Source organism: Rattus norvegicus, chromosome 8 (genome assembly GCF_036323735.1).
Source record: "Rattus norvegicus strain BN/NHsdMcwi chromosome 8, GRCr8, whole genome shotgun sequence".
NCBI classification, from domain to species: Eukaryota; Metazoa; Chordata; class Mammalia; order Rodentia; family Muridae; genus Rattus; species Rattus norvegicus.
The window spans coordinates 76,861,562-76,877,192 of record NC_086026.1 but is presented as its reverse complement, the minus strand read 5'-3'; the positions used below and the strand labels follow the sequence as shown (position 1 = coordinate 76,877,192).

The following is a 15,631-nucleotide window of genomic DNA, read 5'->3' as shown; positions in this document are numbered from 1 at the left end:
TCTACATTATCTGTCCTCCGAGTCAGGAGTGTGTAACTCCGAGAGAAGTGTGATGCTTTCGGGGCCCCTGAACGTCCTTCTTGTGTTTCAGGCTCGGGATGACATCCTGAACGGCTCTCACCCTGTCTCCTTCGAGAAGGCATGTGAGTTTGGTGGGTTCCAAGCCCAGATACAGTTTGGACCTCACGTGGAACATAAACACAAGCCTGGATTCTTAGAGTAAGTGCCCCGCCCCATTCTTCTCCTTCCCCCCCTCATTTCTCCTCTTTATCTTTGAGGAGGAACCTGAGAGGCACCTCCTTGTTCCATTGCTTGTGAGGGTATTGACACTCCCTCAACTGAGTACAGAGCCCCAAATGCAGAGTGTTGTTGGTAAAGTACAGTATGTAAAAATGGGGCTGGAGAGATGGCTCAGTGCTTAAGAGCACTGACTGCTCTTCCCAAGGGCCTGAGTTCAAATCCCAGCAACCACTCATAACCATCTTTAATGGGATCTGATGCCCTCTTCTGGTGTGTCTGAAGATGTATAAATATATATAAATTATTATGTAAAAATACAGAATGGTGACCATCAGCATGATTTGTCCCCACGGTGGAGGATTCTTTCTTTGCTGGGGAGCCTACCACACTTGGCCAGTTGGTTTCCACATCTGGCTTGTTTTAAATCTTGGGCCCTCAAGCAGGATAATGGCTAAGCAATAGAGATATCACCAGCCAAGTTTTGAATTCTGTATTAGAATTTCAAAAGTTCTTAGTTGCTTTGAAAGCCACCGTGTACACATGCAGAGCTAGCTGTAGCATTGCCTCCCATTTGGCTTTGGTTCTCTTTTCTAGAGTGATGGGGTTTTCCCCCTAACTCTATACTCTGGTGCCTCCATAAGAAAGGTGACCCCGCAGATGCACTGGGAACATAGGGTCTTTGGCTTCACTTTCTTGGGAATACCCTGCTGGGCAGGCTGCTGCTTCCCTGGATGTGCCTTTCCCTTGCTGTGGATCTGGACTACTCTAGGGGCTTTGCATATTGCTTTCTCTGATGATGCTTTGTTTCTGTTGCCTTCTCTCTCCTTCCCACTTTGTTTCTGTTTATATGAAGCATTTGGATTAGGGTTAAAATCTTGAGTCTCCTCAGTGTCCCTTTGTCACTTTGACTGTGACTTGAGAAAGGTAGGAAGTGGAAATGATGTGTGGATGATGCCAGAGGAGGATTCACCCATGTCAAGGTGTCCACGGTGCGTCATCTGGAGTACTGGGGGAGGCTTGAGGGGAGAGGCTAAGGCAAGCCCTTATCTGGCCCTTTATGTTCACTTTAGTGGAGGCAGCCTATGCCCTTGAGAAAGAAAACCCAGCTTTTCTCCTGGGCTCAGGCAATGTCAGACAGTACAACTTGCTTTGTGGTCCAAACTGAGCTGTTAAAGGCAAGACGCTACAATACTAGGTTGAGTTAATGAACCCCAGGAGCTTTTGCAATATCATGCTTTATGCTATAATATACACTCAGCGACCTTGAGGCTGAGGTAGCCTTGAACAGTTCCTGTTACTCTATTCAGTGTTTCCCAGATGAGAGTTATATGGCCAAGTGCTCCTCTGGGCCCATTTCTCCACGCTGGACTGGCTTCCTTCCGCAAGAACCTGGGGAAAAAGCCTTTCTGTTGTGTGACACTACGTGCCTTGCTGAAGACGACGTGCTTGGGTTCCCATGGACTTCACGTTCACACATTCAGACCTCACACTCCTCCCATCGCTCAGCTCCCCTTTGCTCTACAGTGACTGCCAGTGAATAGGAGGAAGTGGGGGGCAGCTTACTGAGACCAGGACACTGGAAGTAAAACACCTCCCACGTATCACAAAGGCCAAAGGAAACTACCTGCAGCCGTGCATGAGCCTGGTGGGAAAGAGATCTAACCAGAAGCCTAGGAGGGTCTAATGCCATCCTGGGCCTTTCTCAGTGTTGGGCAGCTAATTCTCAGGGCCCCATTATGAGTGGGAAAGTTTAGACTGTATGTGAAAAGAAGATAGCAGAGGAGAAACGCATTCATTTCAAGAATTTTCTTCAACTAGGGCTGGGGAGATGGCTCAGTGGTTAGAGTGCTTGCCACACAAGCATGAAGACCCGAGTTTGATATTCAACACCTATGGTTAAATAAAAACAAAGACAAAACTGTGCTTGCTGGCATGCAACTATAAGCCTATCATGGGAAGGTGGAGACAGGGGGATCCCTGGACTTCACTGACCGGCCTGTCTATGTGAATCAGTAAGTGAATATGCGAGAGACATTGTCTCAAATGCTAAGGTGGAAAGAGATAGAGGCAGACTTCCAACATTAGCCTCTGGCTCCCACAGGCATATACAAACAAATAAGACCATAAATATGCATGCATGTGTACACACACGCACGCACTCCTTTGGCCTTTGTGATACGTGTTATGTCACCCAGATGGTGGCGGGTATTTCTCGTGGTGGGTAATTCTTTGCTGCTGGCCGTGTGTACAGCAGTTAGTCTGCCTTTGGTCTGACGAATATCACTGCAGTCTGGTCTTGTTTTAACCCGCATACTTACACCAATCAAGTTGTCCTTCCTTGGCATCCACATCTGACAGTTGATGTAAGGTGGTTATACTGCTTCAGCCTTTCCTTTCCCAAGATGAACCTGGCGTCTCTCAATGGTCCGTGTCCCCTTGCTCTGATCCTAAATTAAAATAAGCCCATTATGCCTAGTAGCAATTATCTCTCCTCTTGCATTTGATTTACTTTTTAATTAGACCAGATCTAGTCTAGGTAATGAAGCTTTCTCATTTACTGTAGATACTTAATTGTACATGTTCTTGTTCCTACTGTATCTGCGAAAATCCTTAGGAGGTGAGACCCTTCTTAATTAAAACAAACCTGCAGGGCCACACTGCTGACTTCTACATTGAATGTTGGATATTGTTTTTACCTAGACTATCCCTGGTGACTGGCTAGACCTGGGATAGGGGACCTGGGTGTGTGTGTGTGTGTGTGTGTGTGTGTGTGTGTGTGTGTGTGTGTGTGTGTGTGTTTATTTGTATATAGCTAAGATCTCTACTCTTCACCGAAACAATTAAGAATTTACAAACTTGGGCTGGAGAGATGACTCAGTGGTTAAGAGCATTGACTGTTCTTCCAGAGGTCCTGAGTTCAATTCCCAGCAACCACATGGTGGCTCATAACCATCTGTAACAGGATCTGATGCCCTCTTCTGGTGTGTCTGAAGATAGCTACAGTGTACTCATATACATAAAATTAAAAAAAATAAATCTTAGTTAAAAATAAAAAAAAAAAAGAATTTCCAAACTTAACAATGAGAAAGTTGGACTTGTAAAAGAGCCAGACAGAAGAGAGCCCCTGGGAATATCAAAATTGGGCAAACAGGATGAGAAGGGGTGTGCACAATGAGTGTATTTACCATAATTTTTAAAAAGTTTTTGTTTAGCATTTGTGTATCATATCAATACAGTTGAGGCATTTTCATAAAAATGTCTCCTAGCTCTCTTCAAGCTTTTCAAGTGATTTCTAGACTCCGTACCACATGAATGAAGATACTCATTTTGAAAAACAGAAACCAGTGCCCAGGCATGGTGGTACATGCCAGGAATCCTAGCACTCAGGGTGATCCCTGCAAGCCGGAGGCCAGCCTGGACTACTTAGCAAGTTTTAGACAAGTCTATTTTATATAGCAAGATCCTGTCTCGAGAGGGTGGGAATGGGAAGGAAAGAAAGTGGGCTGGCAAGATGACAGAGTGAGTAAAGACACCGTCCACACAAGCTTGACAGCCTGAGTTCAGTCATCAGAGCCCACGTAACAGGGACGGAGAGAGCTGACTCCACAGAGTTGTTCTCAGACCTCCGCGTGCATTGTGGTGTGTATGTTCCCTGTGTGTGTGCGTGCACACATTATTTTAAATGAAAAGAAAAAGGAAACCTCAGAGACAAAAAGACCTTTATGTTTTCAGGCGAATAAAGACTACTGAATGGGACATCTACTCTGTAGATAGGGTCATGGCAGCCATGCCCAAGAGCTGGAACCAGAGTTTGATAAGCTTTATCTATGTGATAGATTTTCTTATGTCACATACAAAGAACCCCAGGAAGGAGCATTATTTCAGAGAATGAGGAAACTACCACATAACATCTAAGAATCTTGGACTTGTTTAATGCTTTTCTGTGCTTAGAAAGTTGTCATAGACAATACGCTATGCCTGGGGCTGGGACCATTCAGCAGTTAAGAGCACTTCGGCTGCTCTTGCAGAGGATGTCAGTTCAGTTCCCAGCACCCACAACCACCTGCAACTCCAGTTCCAACAGACACTACATGCACATGTGCACACACAAGCAAACGTTCTTATATACAGAATAAAAATGAGTCAATTCTTTTTTTAAAAGTTTTTTAATTAAAATAATGAGCTTATAATATAATTAATTTCTACTTCCCCTTTCCTCTCTCCGAACATGGTCTCTTTTTTCACTACTTGTTCCTATATATGTATGTGTATATACATATATAATCCTAAATTTAACCCACTCCGTCCATATTGCATGTATGTATTTTTTCCTAGCTGACCATCTGGTAAATAAACAACTCTTTAAAAACAGAACAGCAGCATTCTTCTTTAATTCACTAAGTACAGGCATGTATATGAGGCTGCGCTAGTGTTGAGAAGACAAAAGGGAGACACTACGTACTAATTCTTAGCTGATTTCCTAGGTCTACCTTGTATGATTTTTTTTAAGTTTATTTTTAATATTTATATGTCTGTGCATGTGTTTGTGCATGTGTGAGTAGGAGCAGAGACCAGAGGAAGGTGTCAGGTCTCTTGGAGTTGGGCGGTCACAGGATTTTGTCAGCCACTTGATGTCTGTGCTTCAGTCTGAGCTGCAGTCCTCATGGTAGAGCAGCGAGTGCTTTTAACCACTGAGCCATCTCCGTTATGTTCATGCAGATATTGAGCACGAGCTGTTCCTACAAAGGTGGGAAGGGTCTGGGGCAGGAAGTGATGCTGCTAAGAGACTGACACCGTACATGTCAGTCTAAAGAACTGACTGGGGAATCAGCAGCAATGTGAGACATTGCCACAGTGACTCCCTCCGTGACCCTTGACAGCCTTCCGAAGCCTTCCATAGGCCTTTTGTGTTGGTGAGAGTTACTGATAAACTTGAGGCCTTAGGTCATCTGTCATAGGTGTGACTTGAATGAAGGTTGTGCTAGATTAGTGTAGAGAGTTTACCGCATGGATTTTTTCAGTATACCAGTGTGCTTGAAGTTGTTCATAGTCAAATTATTGAGGGGATGCCTCTGTGGAAGAGCCTGGGTTCAGTTCTCAGCAGAGCAAAATCACAAAATATGGAGAGCTGAGGATTTAGCTCAATTGGTAGGGGCTTGCTTAGCGTGAGCAAAGCCCTCATATTCGCTTCTAATCCCAGACGCTGAGAGGTGGAGCCATGGGGGTGGGAGTCAAGGCCATTCTCATTTGTTTGAGGACATCAGCAAATACTTTTTCACAATGCACTTGTGTATTTTATGTGTGTGGATGTTTTACGTGTTTGTATATATAAATACCCCATATGTGCATGGTAACTGAGGAAGACTAGAAGCAGAACTGGAGTTACAGATGGTCGAGCGCTGTCCTTTAGATGCTGGGAATTGAACCCCAGTCCCCTATAGAAGCAGGAAGTGCCTTGTCTACTCAGCCATCTCTCCAGCCGCCAGCAATCCTGAAAGTCGAAAAGCCCCGGGGTGTCACATTTCAGCCTGTATGAAAACACAAGTGACATCTCAGAGGAAGCAAGACCTCTTCGTGTTTAAAACTACATCCACAAAGACCGGATGAATCATTATTCATAGATACATGGAGGCATAAGACTATGATAAAATATTCGTGAGAACAAACTCCAAGAAAGTAGCTAGTATCAGAGATCCGGAGAAGGAATAAGGTTTGATGGCACATGCCCGCAAACCCAGGGCTCTGAAGGTTGAGGCAGGAGGAATAGAAGCCCAAGGCTATCCTTGGCTATCTAGAGAGCTTTGGGCTACATAAGACCCTGTCTTAAAAAGGAAAAGCTGGCTCAGTAGGTAAGGTTGCATGCTGTACACTGAGTTCAGACTCCCAGCACCCATGTGGCCACCTGAGCCAGTAACCAAGAGCAGTGCTGGGAGTAGGATACAGAGGCAGCAGGATACAAAGGCCTGCTGGCTGCTAGGCTGGCTCCAGGCTTATCGAGGGACACTTGTTATCAGAGGAATAAAGCAGAGAATAATAGGGTAGGACCTCTGTGCACCTGCACCACACAGCTGCATACACAGACACAGGACAACAAAGCAAGTGTGGTACTGTTAGCGTGGACCTCTTCAGGGCAAATAAAAACTTCACAGTTAACATCAGTTTTCTAAGGACAGTTGCAGAAATCCGGCTTTGAGATGGGAGCCTGGCCTACTCACAGAGGGCGGGCTTAGAGCAGTTGGTAAAGGTGGAATTAGGTGTTCATGACAGGCAGAAAGGGTCTCTGCGTCTGTGTGAAGGTAGTGCCCGTTGGTGGAAGGGAAATGGGCAGGTAGGTAACAGGCAAAGGAAGCCTCAGACTGATGCTTACCGGAGGAGCTCTGTTCCTGGTGAGGCTGTTCCAGGCAAGTATTTACTGAGAAAACAAGGCAGCCCAAGACATGAATCTGTGCTCTGAAAGAATTCGGAGTGCACTTGGAAATCTTCCCCCACAAACTCTAGATAAGTCTACTGTCAACAAGCGCAGCTCTGGGCCCTGTAGGAGACCTCGAGTCGGTTTTTAAGCTGGCGCCAGTTCAAACAATACTTCTCCCTTCAGAGCTGGTGTGCTTTTGTGGAATCTTTGGCTGGAGCCCGTGTTTCAAACTAACCAGGAGGGAGGCCTTTCAGCCTAGTCCCTTCCTCTGCTACGCCTTGCACCCTGCATCTCACCCTCTCTGCCCCACTACACTGAAAGTAAAATGCAGTAAGAGACACTAGTCTGCTCCAGTGTTTTCTTGGTTTTGTTTGCTTGTTTAGTTTGTTTTGTTTTTCAATCACATTCTGTGAATCTCACAGCCCAGAGCTCCCTCAGTGTCTGTTCCTGGCCAGCCTCCTAAGGGCCCTGCTTACTTGCCTGATGACTTCTGAACTCAGGACCACAGCAAACCCACACTATCTGTATTGCCACCAGACTGCCTCTGGGTTCAGGGCAGTGGCCCGGGCTGCCTATAAAGGGTGTTTGGACTAGTTTGGGATCACAGAACCATACCAATGTGACATCAATCTTCTGGCCCAGTGCCTGTGCTTCCTGGCAGCTATGATGAATGTATCCCTTCCACACTTCAGGAATTGCCCAGGTTCTGGACTTAGCAAAACGTCTTTAGGATGCCATGAGGCCATTAGGACCATGTATATGGGGCCTCAGGATACAGTCAGGGCCCTTATGAAGATGAAGTATTCACTAGTGCACTCATCACCTGGCTGAGGACTGAGTGTCCGTCCACCCTGAAAGGTACAGCCCTCCCCAGACGACTGAACATAGAATCACCTTGATATCACACACCCTGGGCTGCAGAACTATGAGACACAGCGTTCTGCTCTCTGTAAACGAGCCAGGCCATCATGTTGTGGATGGGCTGTGTGTCTCCCTCAGCCTCATCTTAGGATAGTCACTCTGTGTGACCACTCTAGGCAGTCCCAGTCATCCAGGACTCCCTCCAAGCCATGGCCATTCCTCAGATCACCAGAGCTTACCCAGGACTCTCAGTCACACAGACATTGTGATCTTGGAACCTGGAGTCAGTTCCGAGTACTGCTGGTTTATAATCTGAGCTACTGGGCCAATGCCTGTGGTTCCTGTGTCTCTCAGAACCAGGGCTTGCTGGCGTATGACACTGAGTTCTCCATTGAGCCTCTTAAGCAGGTCTGGGTGAGGCTGAATGCTGACGTTTCTAGCAGGTTCCTGGTTGGTGCCCAGCCAGGTCCAGAGACCACACTCAGAGAAGCTTCTAGAATACCAGCTAGAGATACGGTTGTGACTATTAGCTAACTCAGAATTAAGACAGAAGTGAAAGCAAAATTGACTCCCAGCATCCTTTGGTGGCACTGTCGCTACTGCATCCCTGCCACTCCTCCACCCCTGTAACCTCTGCCTGGTGGATATTTCAACTGGGCACATTTTTGTCAGTTAATGTAAGCAATAACAATCCTCTTTGGTCTTCAGGTGATAATCCCAGTCTGGAGGTGGCAAATGCCTCTTTGGTGGCAATTCTAGGACATATGAAAACAATTAACATTTTCCCCAGCAGTAACAACGTCCCTATAGCTTCCCATGGGTAGCCACACCAGGAGATTGTTGGAATTACTACTTCAGGCAGCTTCGATTTTACTTAAGAAAATGGTAATTGGCTGACCCTGCCCATTTGATAACATAGATGAACCTAGAGAGATGTAAATGAAACAAGCCAACACAGAGAATACAGCATCTGGAGGGAGGATGCTACCTACCAAGTTCGATCCTTAGCTGGGAGGGAAAGAGGGAGAGAGGGAGAGAATATCAAGAAATATCAAGAATATCAAGAAATATCAAGAGATAGTAGGAAGATGGTTTAAGGGTGGGTCTGCAGAAGCTGGAGGTAGGACGGTAGGCAAAGAGCAGAGGTTCAGTTCTTTAGATGAATGACTAAAAACCAATTGTCCCTTAGTTAATAATTTCTACTGGAAATTTGCATATACTACCATTGTGAGATAAAGATGTTTGCTTGGCTACAATAATCCTTCCAATATGTCTGTCTATCAAAAAATATTATATACCTTCAAATATAAACAATAAAAGTAAAACTGTAACTTACCCTTAAAAGGGAGGAAAACAAAGTTTCAGTGAACATCTGTGCTTTGAGTCGGGATCTGGTTTTCTTCCAAATCTCTCTTCTGATTCATGCAGCTTCTGAGCATTTTAAAAAAATAAACCACCTGACACTGTGGCCACTTTTCCTGTGTGATTGGGTGTTCCCTTTCATTCTCCTCCTCTCTGCAGTCTTCGTAATTCTGGTCCCATAGCATACCTGGAGGCTGAAGGGTAACTTGACGGTGTCTGGTGTGCACTGGCTAAGTCAGTGTCTCTGGAACCCAGAGTGAGGGGCTGGAGCTGACCCTGTGACCTTGGGTGGCATTCAGAGTGGGGTCCTTTCCTCCTAAGGCCCTAGTCAGAAAGTCATTTCCTAGCCCATGTAAAAGTAGAAGGAGAAAACAGACAACTCCATACACGCACTGTGACATGTGTGCCTATACACACATCATGTACATGCACATGCAATTATAGCAGCATATGACATGATAGTAGATAAATAATACATTTTAATATTACAGGCAATATTTTGATTCATGCCCTTTGTTCATTTTATCTTAAGGCTTATCTCACTAGGAGGTACCGTCAAAGGAGTATTTGGAGACAGTATTTCTCTTGTAGCAGTAGTGTCAACATGACATATTGTTAAGTTTATGCTAGTTTGCTTTAGATTTCTAGCTATTTCTTTGTAATTTTGTGAGTTCCACAGTGAAAAGCCCTAGTACATTGTTCAGCATACAAGGTATGTTGAACAATGTACTTTTGTCTGGTCCATTCTTGTTTTTCCCAGGGCAAGCAGTTTTCGTTTGCAGAGTTAGTCTCCCTTCATTTCTTAAAAGTATGAAACTTTACATTTTTTGAAATATAAGAAAAATGTTTTTGCAGTAAAAATGCTCTCTTCCCTACCTTGCACAAAGACACACACTATATATGTTGGCCTCTTAAGTCTTTGACTTGACAGTGTGTGCTGGATCGTCGTCCTTCAAATACATCAATTGGACCTTTTCTCGTTCTCTCTCTTTGTGTTCTCATCTGTCTGTTTCTTCAAGTACATCCTAGGTGCAGTTATATTAATTGTGGCATAAAATAATAGGAGTGTTAGTGACTTAACTGAGAGAGTTTTACTAAATCTCCACTTCCCACCACAGAACGTAATGAGTGCTGTCTCCCCCTCCCCCTCTTCCTCAGTCTAAAGGAATTCCTGCCCAAAGAGTACATCAAGCAGAGAGGAGCCGAGAAGCGAATATTTCAGGTACTGGAAATGTACAGAAGTGTGTCATTCCCCTCCCCGCCATCCTCATCTGTCCGAGGAGGAGCATCCCATACATGGAGTGTTGTACCCTGTGCATGTCTGCGTCTATAGTGACTGATCGCTGACTCCAGAGGATGGGAGCGGGCAGCTCTACTCTGGGCAGATTTATCATCTTAATTCATACTTTCTTGCTAAAGGTTACTTAGCTCTTCTGAGAAATAAAATGTGCATGCATTAATTTTCAAAGGTATTATCCTAGTAGCATTGAGTCTAGGCGATGGGCCATCAAGCTGCACTGGGGAAAGACACAAAGCCCCTTTGTCCCGAGATTTGGTTTCTGAAGCTAGACTTGGGGAGCTAGTGCCTTTTGAAAATCTTGGATTATCTTTAAAGTCGGGGGCCTGTCTATCCTAGATAGTCACCAAGGAAAGTCGGGCTGTTCATGTGACCTTGAAACACTCTAGTGAATCCAAGTCCTCGATAATCTTTGATTTTGAAATGGAAATAGAAACTATGATGTAAATTGTGGGTGTATAGAATGTTTTTATTCATTATCATTTGCAAACACTTTGATGTTCAGACATGTTTATGCCTTGCTCCATGAAAAAGATATATTCTGAATCTATGTTAGAAGGGCCCCTACCTGTCCTTAGAGAGACATCTGTCTTGCTGTTGTTTAAAATACAAGCCCTGAGCCCTTTGGGATATTGGGTCCTTTGAGGATGCTGTATTGGTGGGCATTCCTCCTGGCATGCTGCAGATGGTCATGGGCCCTTGCACTCAGCTGGAACCTACCTGGGAAGCCCTACGCTTGACCCTCCATCTTGTGTTAGACCTCAGTCAGCACAAACCTGTGTCATGGGAGTGAGAGAGACTGATGTAGAAATGTCGCTCATACCTGCATACCTCACCTGTCAAGACCTTCTCTCACTGAGTCCACCTGATGGCAGGCTACAGTAACAGGTCCCCACCCCCACTCTCACTGTTGCTTTTACAGGAACATAAAAACTGTGGAGAGATGAGTGAAATAGAAGCCAAGGTGAAGTACGTGAAACTCGCCCGATCCCTCCGGACATATGGAGTGTCCTTTTTTCTGGTGAAGGTGAGTTGGCCAGGGTGGATCTTCCCGCCTCTCTCCAGTAAAGAAGCTCGACTTGGTTAGAACCTTAGCCTTGACAGATGCAGCACCTGGCCGGGTGTGACTTAAATCTTACTGCAGCACGTGAATTCAGGGCGTGAGCACCCGGTTGGTGAGCGAGCCTGGCTGCTCCCATGATCCTCCAATCAGCTCCGTCTTGCTTGTGTCCCAAAGGAACAGTCTCACTGCTGCCTTTCTGACATTCCTACAGGTCAACTCAGAGCCCTAGGGTCCTCTAAAATAAGTGGTCATGGTTGACCACTGGCGAGATTGAAATCACGTCATATATGTGATGTTAATTTATCCCCATCCTGAAACTGACCCTTTGTTAAAAAGAACTGAACTCTTCTCAGTGTCTGTTGGGGCTTGAGGGGTAGAGCACTTTGTTCTTCCCATTCAGTACACGTGTTCTGACACCACTTGTGTTCTCTTGTGAGGAAACTGGGTCTACCTATCTATCTACCAGTTCATCTCTGTCTGTCTGTATCTAGCCACCCATCCATCTAGCCATCCATCTATCATCTATACCTATCTATATATTTATCACATCTATCTACTGATCTACCTATCATTTGTCTACCTGCCTTCATCTTTATACGTTTATCATCATCTATCTACCTTTCATCTCTGTCTGTCTGTCTGTCTGCCTGCCTGCCTATCTATCTATCTATCTATCTATCTATCTCTATCTATCTATCCATCCATCCATCCATCTATCTATCATCTATTTTGAGACAGAGTCTTATTATGTAGCCCTGACGGTCCTCAAACTTGGAGAGGCTTTCGCCTGTCTCCTGAGTGCTAGGTCACCCCACCCCCCATGCTAATGTTGTGTTAAAGCTTAGACATTTGTTCCCATTGTGGTTTTGCCACTTGCCATGTCTTCCTTAAGCAAGTTTATAGTCTCTTCACTTACAAAGGGAAAATATGATGACAGACTCTTGCGGAGTCCGAGGTCCATGAATGATGTCTGTTTTAGTGAGCATCAGTCCTGCTTTAAGTACATTGGTGTCAGTGTCAGATGTGGGTACACATCTCAAAACATGCGTTCTTAGGGGTTGGGGATTTAGCTCAGTGGTAGAGCGCTTGCCTAGGAAGCACAAGGCCCTGGGTTTGGTCCCCAGCTCCAAAAAAAAAAAAAAAAAGAACCAAAAGAAAACATGCGTTCGGGGTTGGGGATTTAGCTCAGTGGTAGAGCGCTTGCCTAGGAAGCGCAAGGCCCTGGGTTTGGTCCCCAGCTCCGGAAAAAAAAAAAAAAAAAAAAAAAAGAACCAAAAAAAAGAAAACATGCGTTCTTTGTGAGTGTGAGTATACACTGATGTTACTGATGACAGCTGTGTAGACATATGTGTTTCAGCACATGCCACTTGAAAAGTTTGTCTTCCTGACAGTACTGAAAGCATAGCTATAAGGAAAATAGTATAGATCACAGGGGACAGTCATTCCCTGTGTCTTTTCATGTAACATACACAGACCTCTCAAAATTGTCTCTTCATGAGCCAAGTATGGTGACTGTAATCCCAACACTTGGGAAAGGAAGGGCGATTAGGAGTTTCAGGTCATCCTTGGCTATGTTGTATGTTCAAGGCTACCCTGTGATGCATGAGACTCTGACTCTATTATATGTTCAATTTCTGTTGTTGTTCTTTAAGTTCATGCATCCTGTAGTTGTATTTTATATATTATGAATAATTCACTTCCATAAAATCTATTTTCATACAAAGCTTTTATTTTATTTTTGTGTGTGTGTGTGTGTGTGTGTGTGTGGTCACTCATGCATGTATGTGTTAATGTACTGCCTGTGGAGACATTAGATTCCCTGGAGCCAGAGTCACACCTGAACTGGGTTCTTAGAAGCAAACCCAGGTCCTCTGCAGAAACTGTGCACTCTTAACTGCTGAACCATCTCTCTAGCCTCAGGCTCTGCCATTTTAACTTCCACTAATTAATGATCCCTTTCATACCTTCTTCAATTCTGAGAATTAATTTTTTAAAAAACTGTTTGACACAATTGAAATTTTATCTGCTAATTTTTTATGATTTTAAATACTTTATGCAACATTTTGGGGAGGTGGTTTTTGCTGAGTATAAGAACACTTCACAGATGGTAAATAAAGTTTTGACTGCCATATGAGCTACAAATATTTATTTGCTAGTTCTTTGCTTCCTGATCTTTCTTACCATGAGACATCTTGCTTGCACTTTTTTCCTTATCCCTCTATCCCTCCTCTGTCTTTGTATCTTCCCTATCCTGCTCAAATTCTCCCATCCCTCTCCCTCTCCCCTCCCTTCCCCCCCCATGCTCCCTCCCCTCCATCTGTGTGTTGAGTTAAAGCTTTTTCTCTTCTCCTTTATACTGTTTTCAACGTTTCTGCTAGAACAGTATTTCTTAACCAGAAGTCTCAAAAAATACCTACCTGTGTGTTCTTTCTAAATTATTAATATATCACAAGGTTTAGTTTAAGCATGAAGAATCTACCACTATATTTTGTAAATCTATTAAATGAGTCATTAATCTTGCTTTTAGAATCACCTGTAACCCCAGCACTTAGGAGCCTGAGACAGGAGGACTACTATGAGTTCCCCCACCAACATGGGCCCTGTTCAAAGAAACAAAACTGGGGATGGGTGAATACCTATATGAAAACTACATAGCACCACACCGTGTACAGTGAATACGCACAGTGACAATGTTTCAAATGCTAAATAATGCCCTAAAAACATTACCACAACGAATCAAGACCAGTAGATGTACAAAAGCAAGGACTGCAAGTGGAAGTGGATGCACAGATATTTACTTAAAGGGGAAGGGTCCATACCTCTGCATAATGAGAAGATCCCGCTTGGACCGTTTGGGTTCACTTTAAGTACTTAAAATATTCAGTAGTTCTCATGTGGGTGTCTCTCCAGTTCTGTCCCTGCTTTCTAACATAGTTTTAGAGCAACCCCTCCTGCTCCTCTTTAGGATGCAGCACAGCTTTGTGAATCTATCCAGTATCCTGGTGTCCCCCTGTCCCATCCCTTTGTCTCAGTGTGCTATTCACCTGGCTTTCCAAAAAGCTATACCCAGTTTGCAAACAAACTGGAGGTAAAACACACCCAAACTACTGTATTCTAGAAAGGCTGGTGGTGACCCCTGTCCTCCCTCGTTCCAGGAAAAAATGAAAGGCAAGAACAAGCTGGTTCCCCGCCTCCTGGGCATCACCAAGGACTCTGTCATGCGTGTGGATGAGAAGACCAAGGAGGTGCTGCAGGAGTGGCCACTCACCACGGTCAAGCGCTGGGCAGCTTCACCTAAGAGCTTCACACTGGTAGGAACAGCCAGGCACTGAGGGGACTGGTGTGGTCCTGGGTGGTATTGGAAGGCAGCCTGTGGGTATCATTGGTCTTTAAAGGACAGCGTGGAGAGAAAAGGTGCCACGGTACTTGGACATAGTGAGCACTGGAGCAGAAGTAAGGGGTTGAGCAGCACTGGGGTTCTCCACACACTGCTTCTTGTCACATTTTTTACTCAAGTCCTCTTGAGCACATGGACGGGAAAGTGGTGCCCTCCAGGAGGACTCTCAACCATGTGCTCCTGGTGATACCTCTTGTGTATCATGAAACTAAGGTTCATGTGGGAATCCTCCTCAGGTGTGTGTTTCCCAGCCAGCCTCGAGAGAGTACAGGCTGTAGAAACAACAGAAATCTGGGGTGATGCTGAACTCTACTATGTCACTTCCTTGCTCTGCCACCTTGTTCAAGTTACCTTTCCTCCCTGAGCTCTGATTTCCCCAGCTTAAAACGGGATAGTAGTGACTACTTCGTGGTTTCTATCACTGGCTGAGATCATAGAACAGCATGAAATTCATAGAAGGTAAATGACTATCCCAGGATTCCTGGCCTCTACACCCCCTTTCAACTTCAAAATCTGCTGTTAACAGACTATAACTATGTAACAAGTTTGGGACACATTTACATGTGAATTCTGAAAATGCCAGTAGTTTGTCAAGCAAGTTGAGCAAGAAGAAAAAATTTAAAAGTGCTGGAAGTTGTCTTGGAATCTCTTTTCATGTAGACATTTTAAAATAAGACTTTTTTTTAAAAGTATAAAGGAGTTTAGAAAGAATGATTGGTTTCTGTTCTTGTTTCTTTTCTGTTGCTGTGATAAAATACCTTGACCACAATGTCAGTCCATCGTTGCAGACAAATCAAGGCAGGAACTTAAAGTAAGGTATATACAGTCAAGAGCAGAAGAGAATAAAGCATGGAACCAACTTATTTGTTCTCTGTTGCTCTCTCCACTGTTGTACTGTTCAGGACCCCTGTCTAGGGAATGGTACTGCCCACAATGGGTTAGGTCTTCCTATAGGAATTAACAATAAGGCAGTTCCCCACAGACATGCTCACAGGCCAA

At 44.5% G+C, this 15,631-nt stretch overlaps 1 protein-coding gene across 10 annotated transcripts in view; it reads left to right on the top strand.

Annotated features, from left to right (window-relative positions):
- Tln2 (talin 2) overlaps positions 1-15,631 on the top strand; it is a 421,250-nt gene that overhangs the window by 256,169 nt on the left and 149,450 nt on the right. For all 10 annotated transcript variants that reach the window (NM_001419941.1, XM_063265537.1, XM_017596083.2 and 7 more), the window contains 4 exons: positions 92-219; positions 10,034-10,097; positions 11,095-11,199; positions 14,391-14,546. In NM_001419941.1, coding sequence (NP_001406870.1) covers positions 92-219; positions 10,034-10,097; positions 11,095-11,199; positions 14,391-14,546 — 453 coding nt within the window. The remainder of the gene's footprint in view (positions 1-91; positions 220-10,033; positions 10,098-11,094; positions 11,200-14,390; positions 14,547-15,631) is intronic.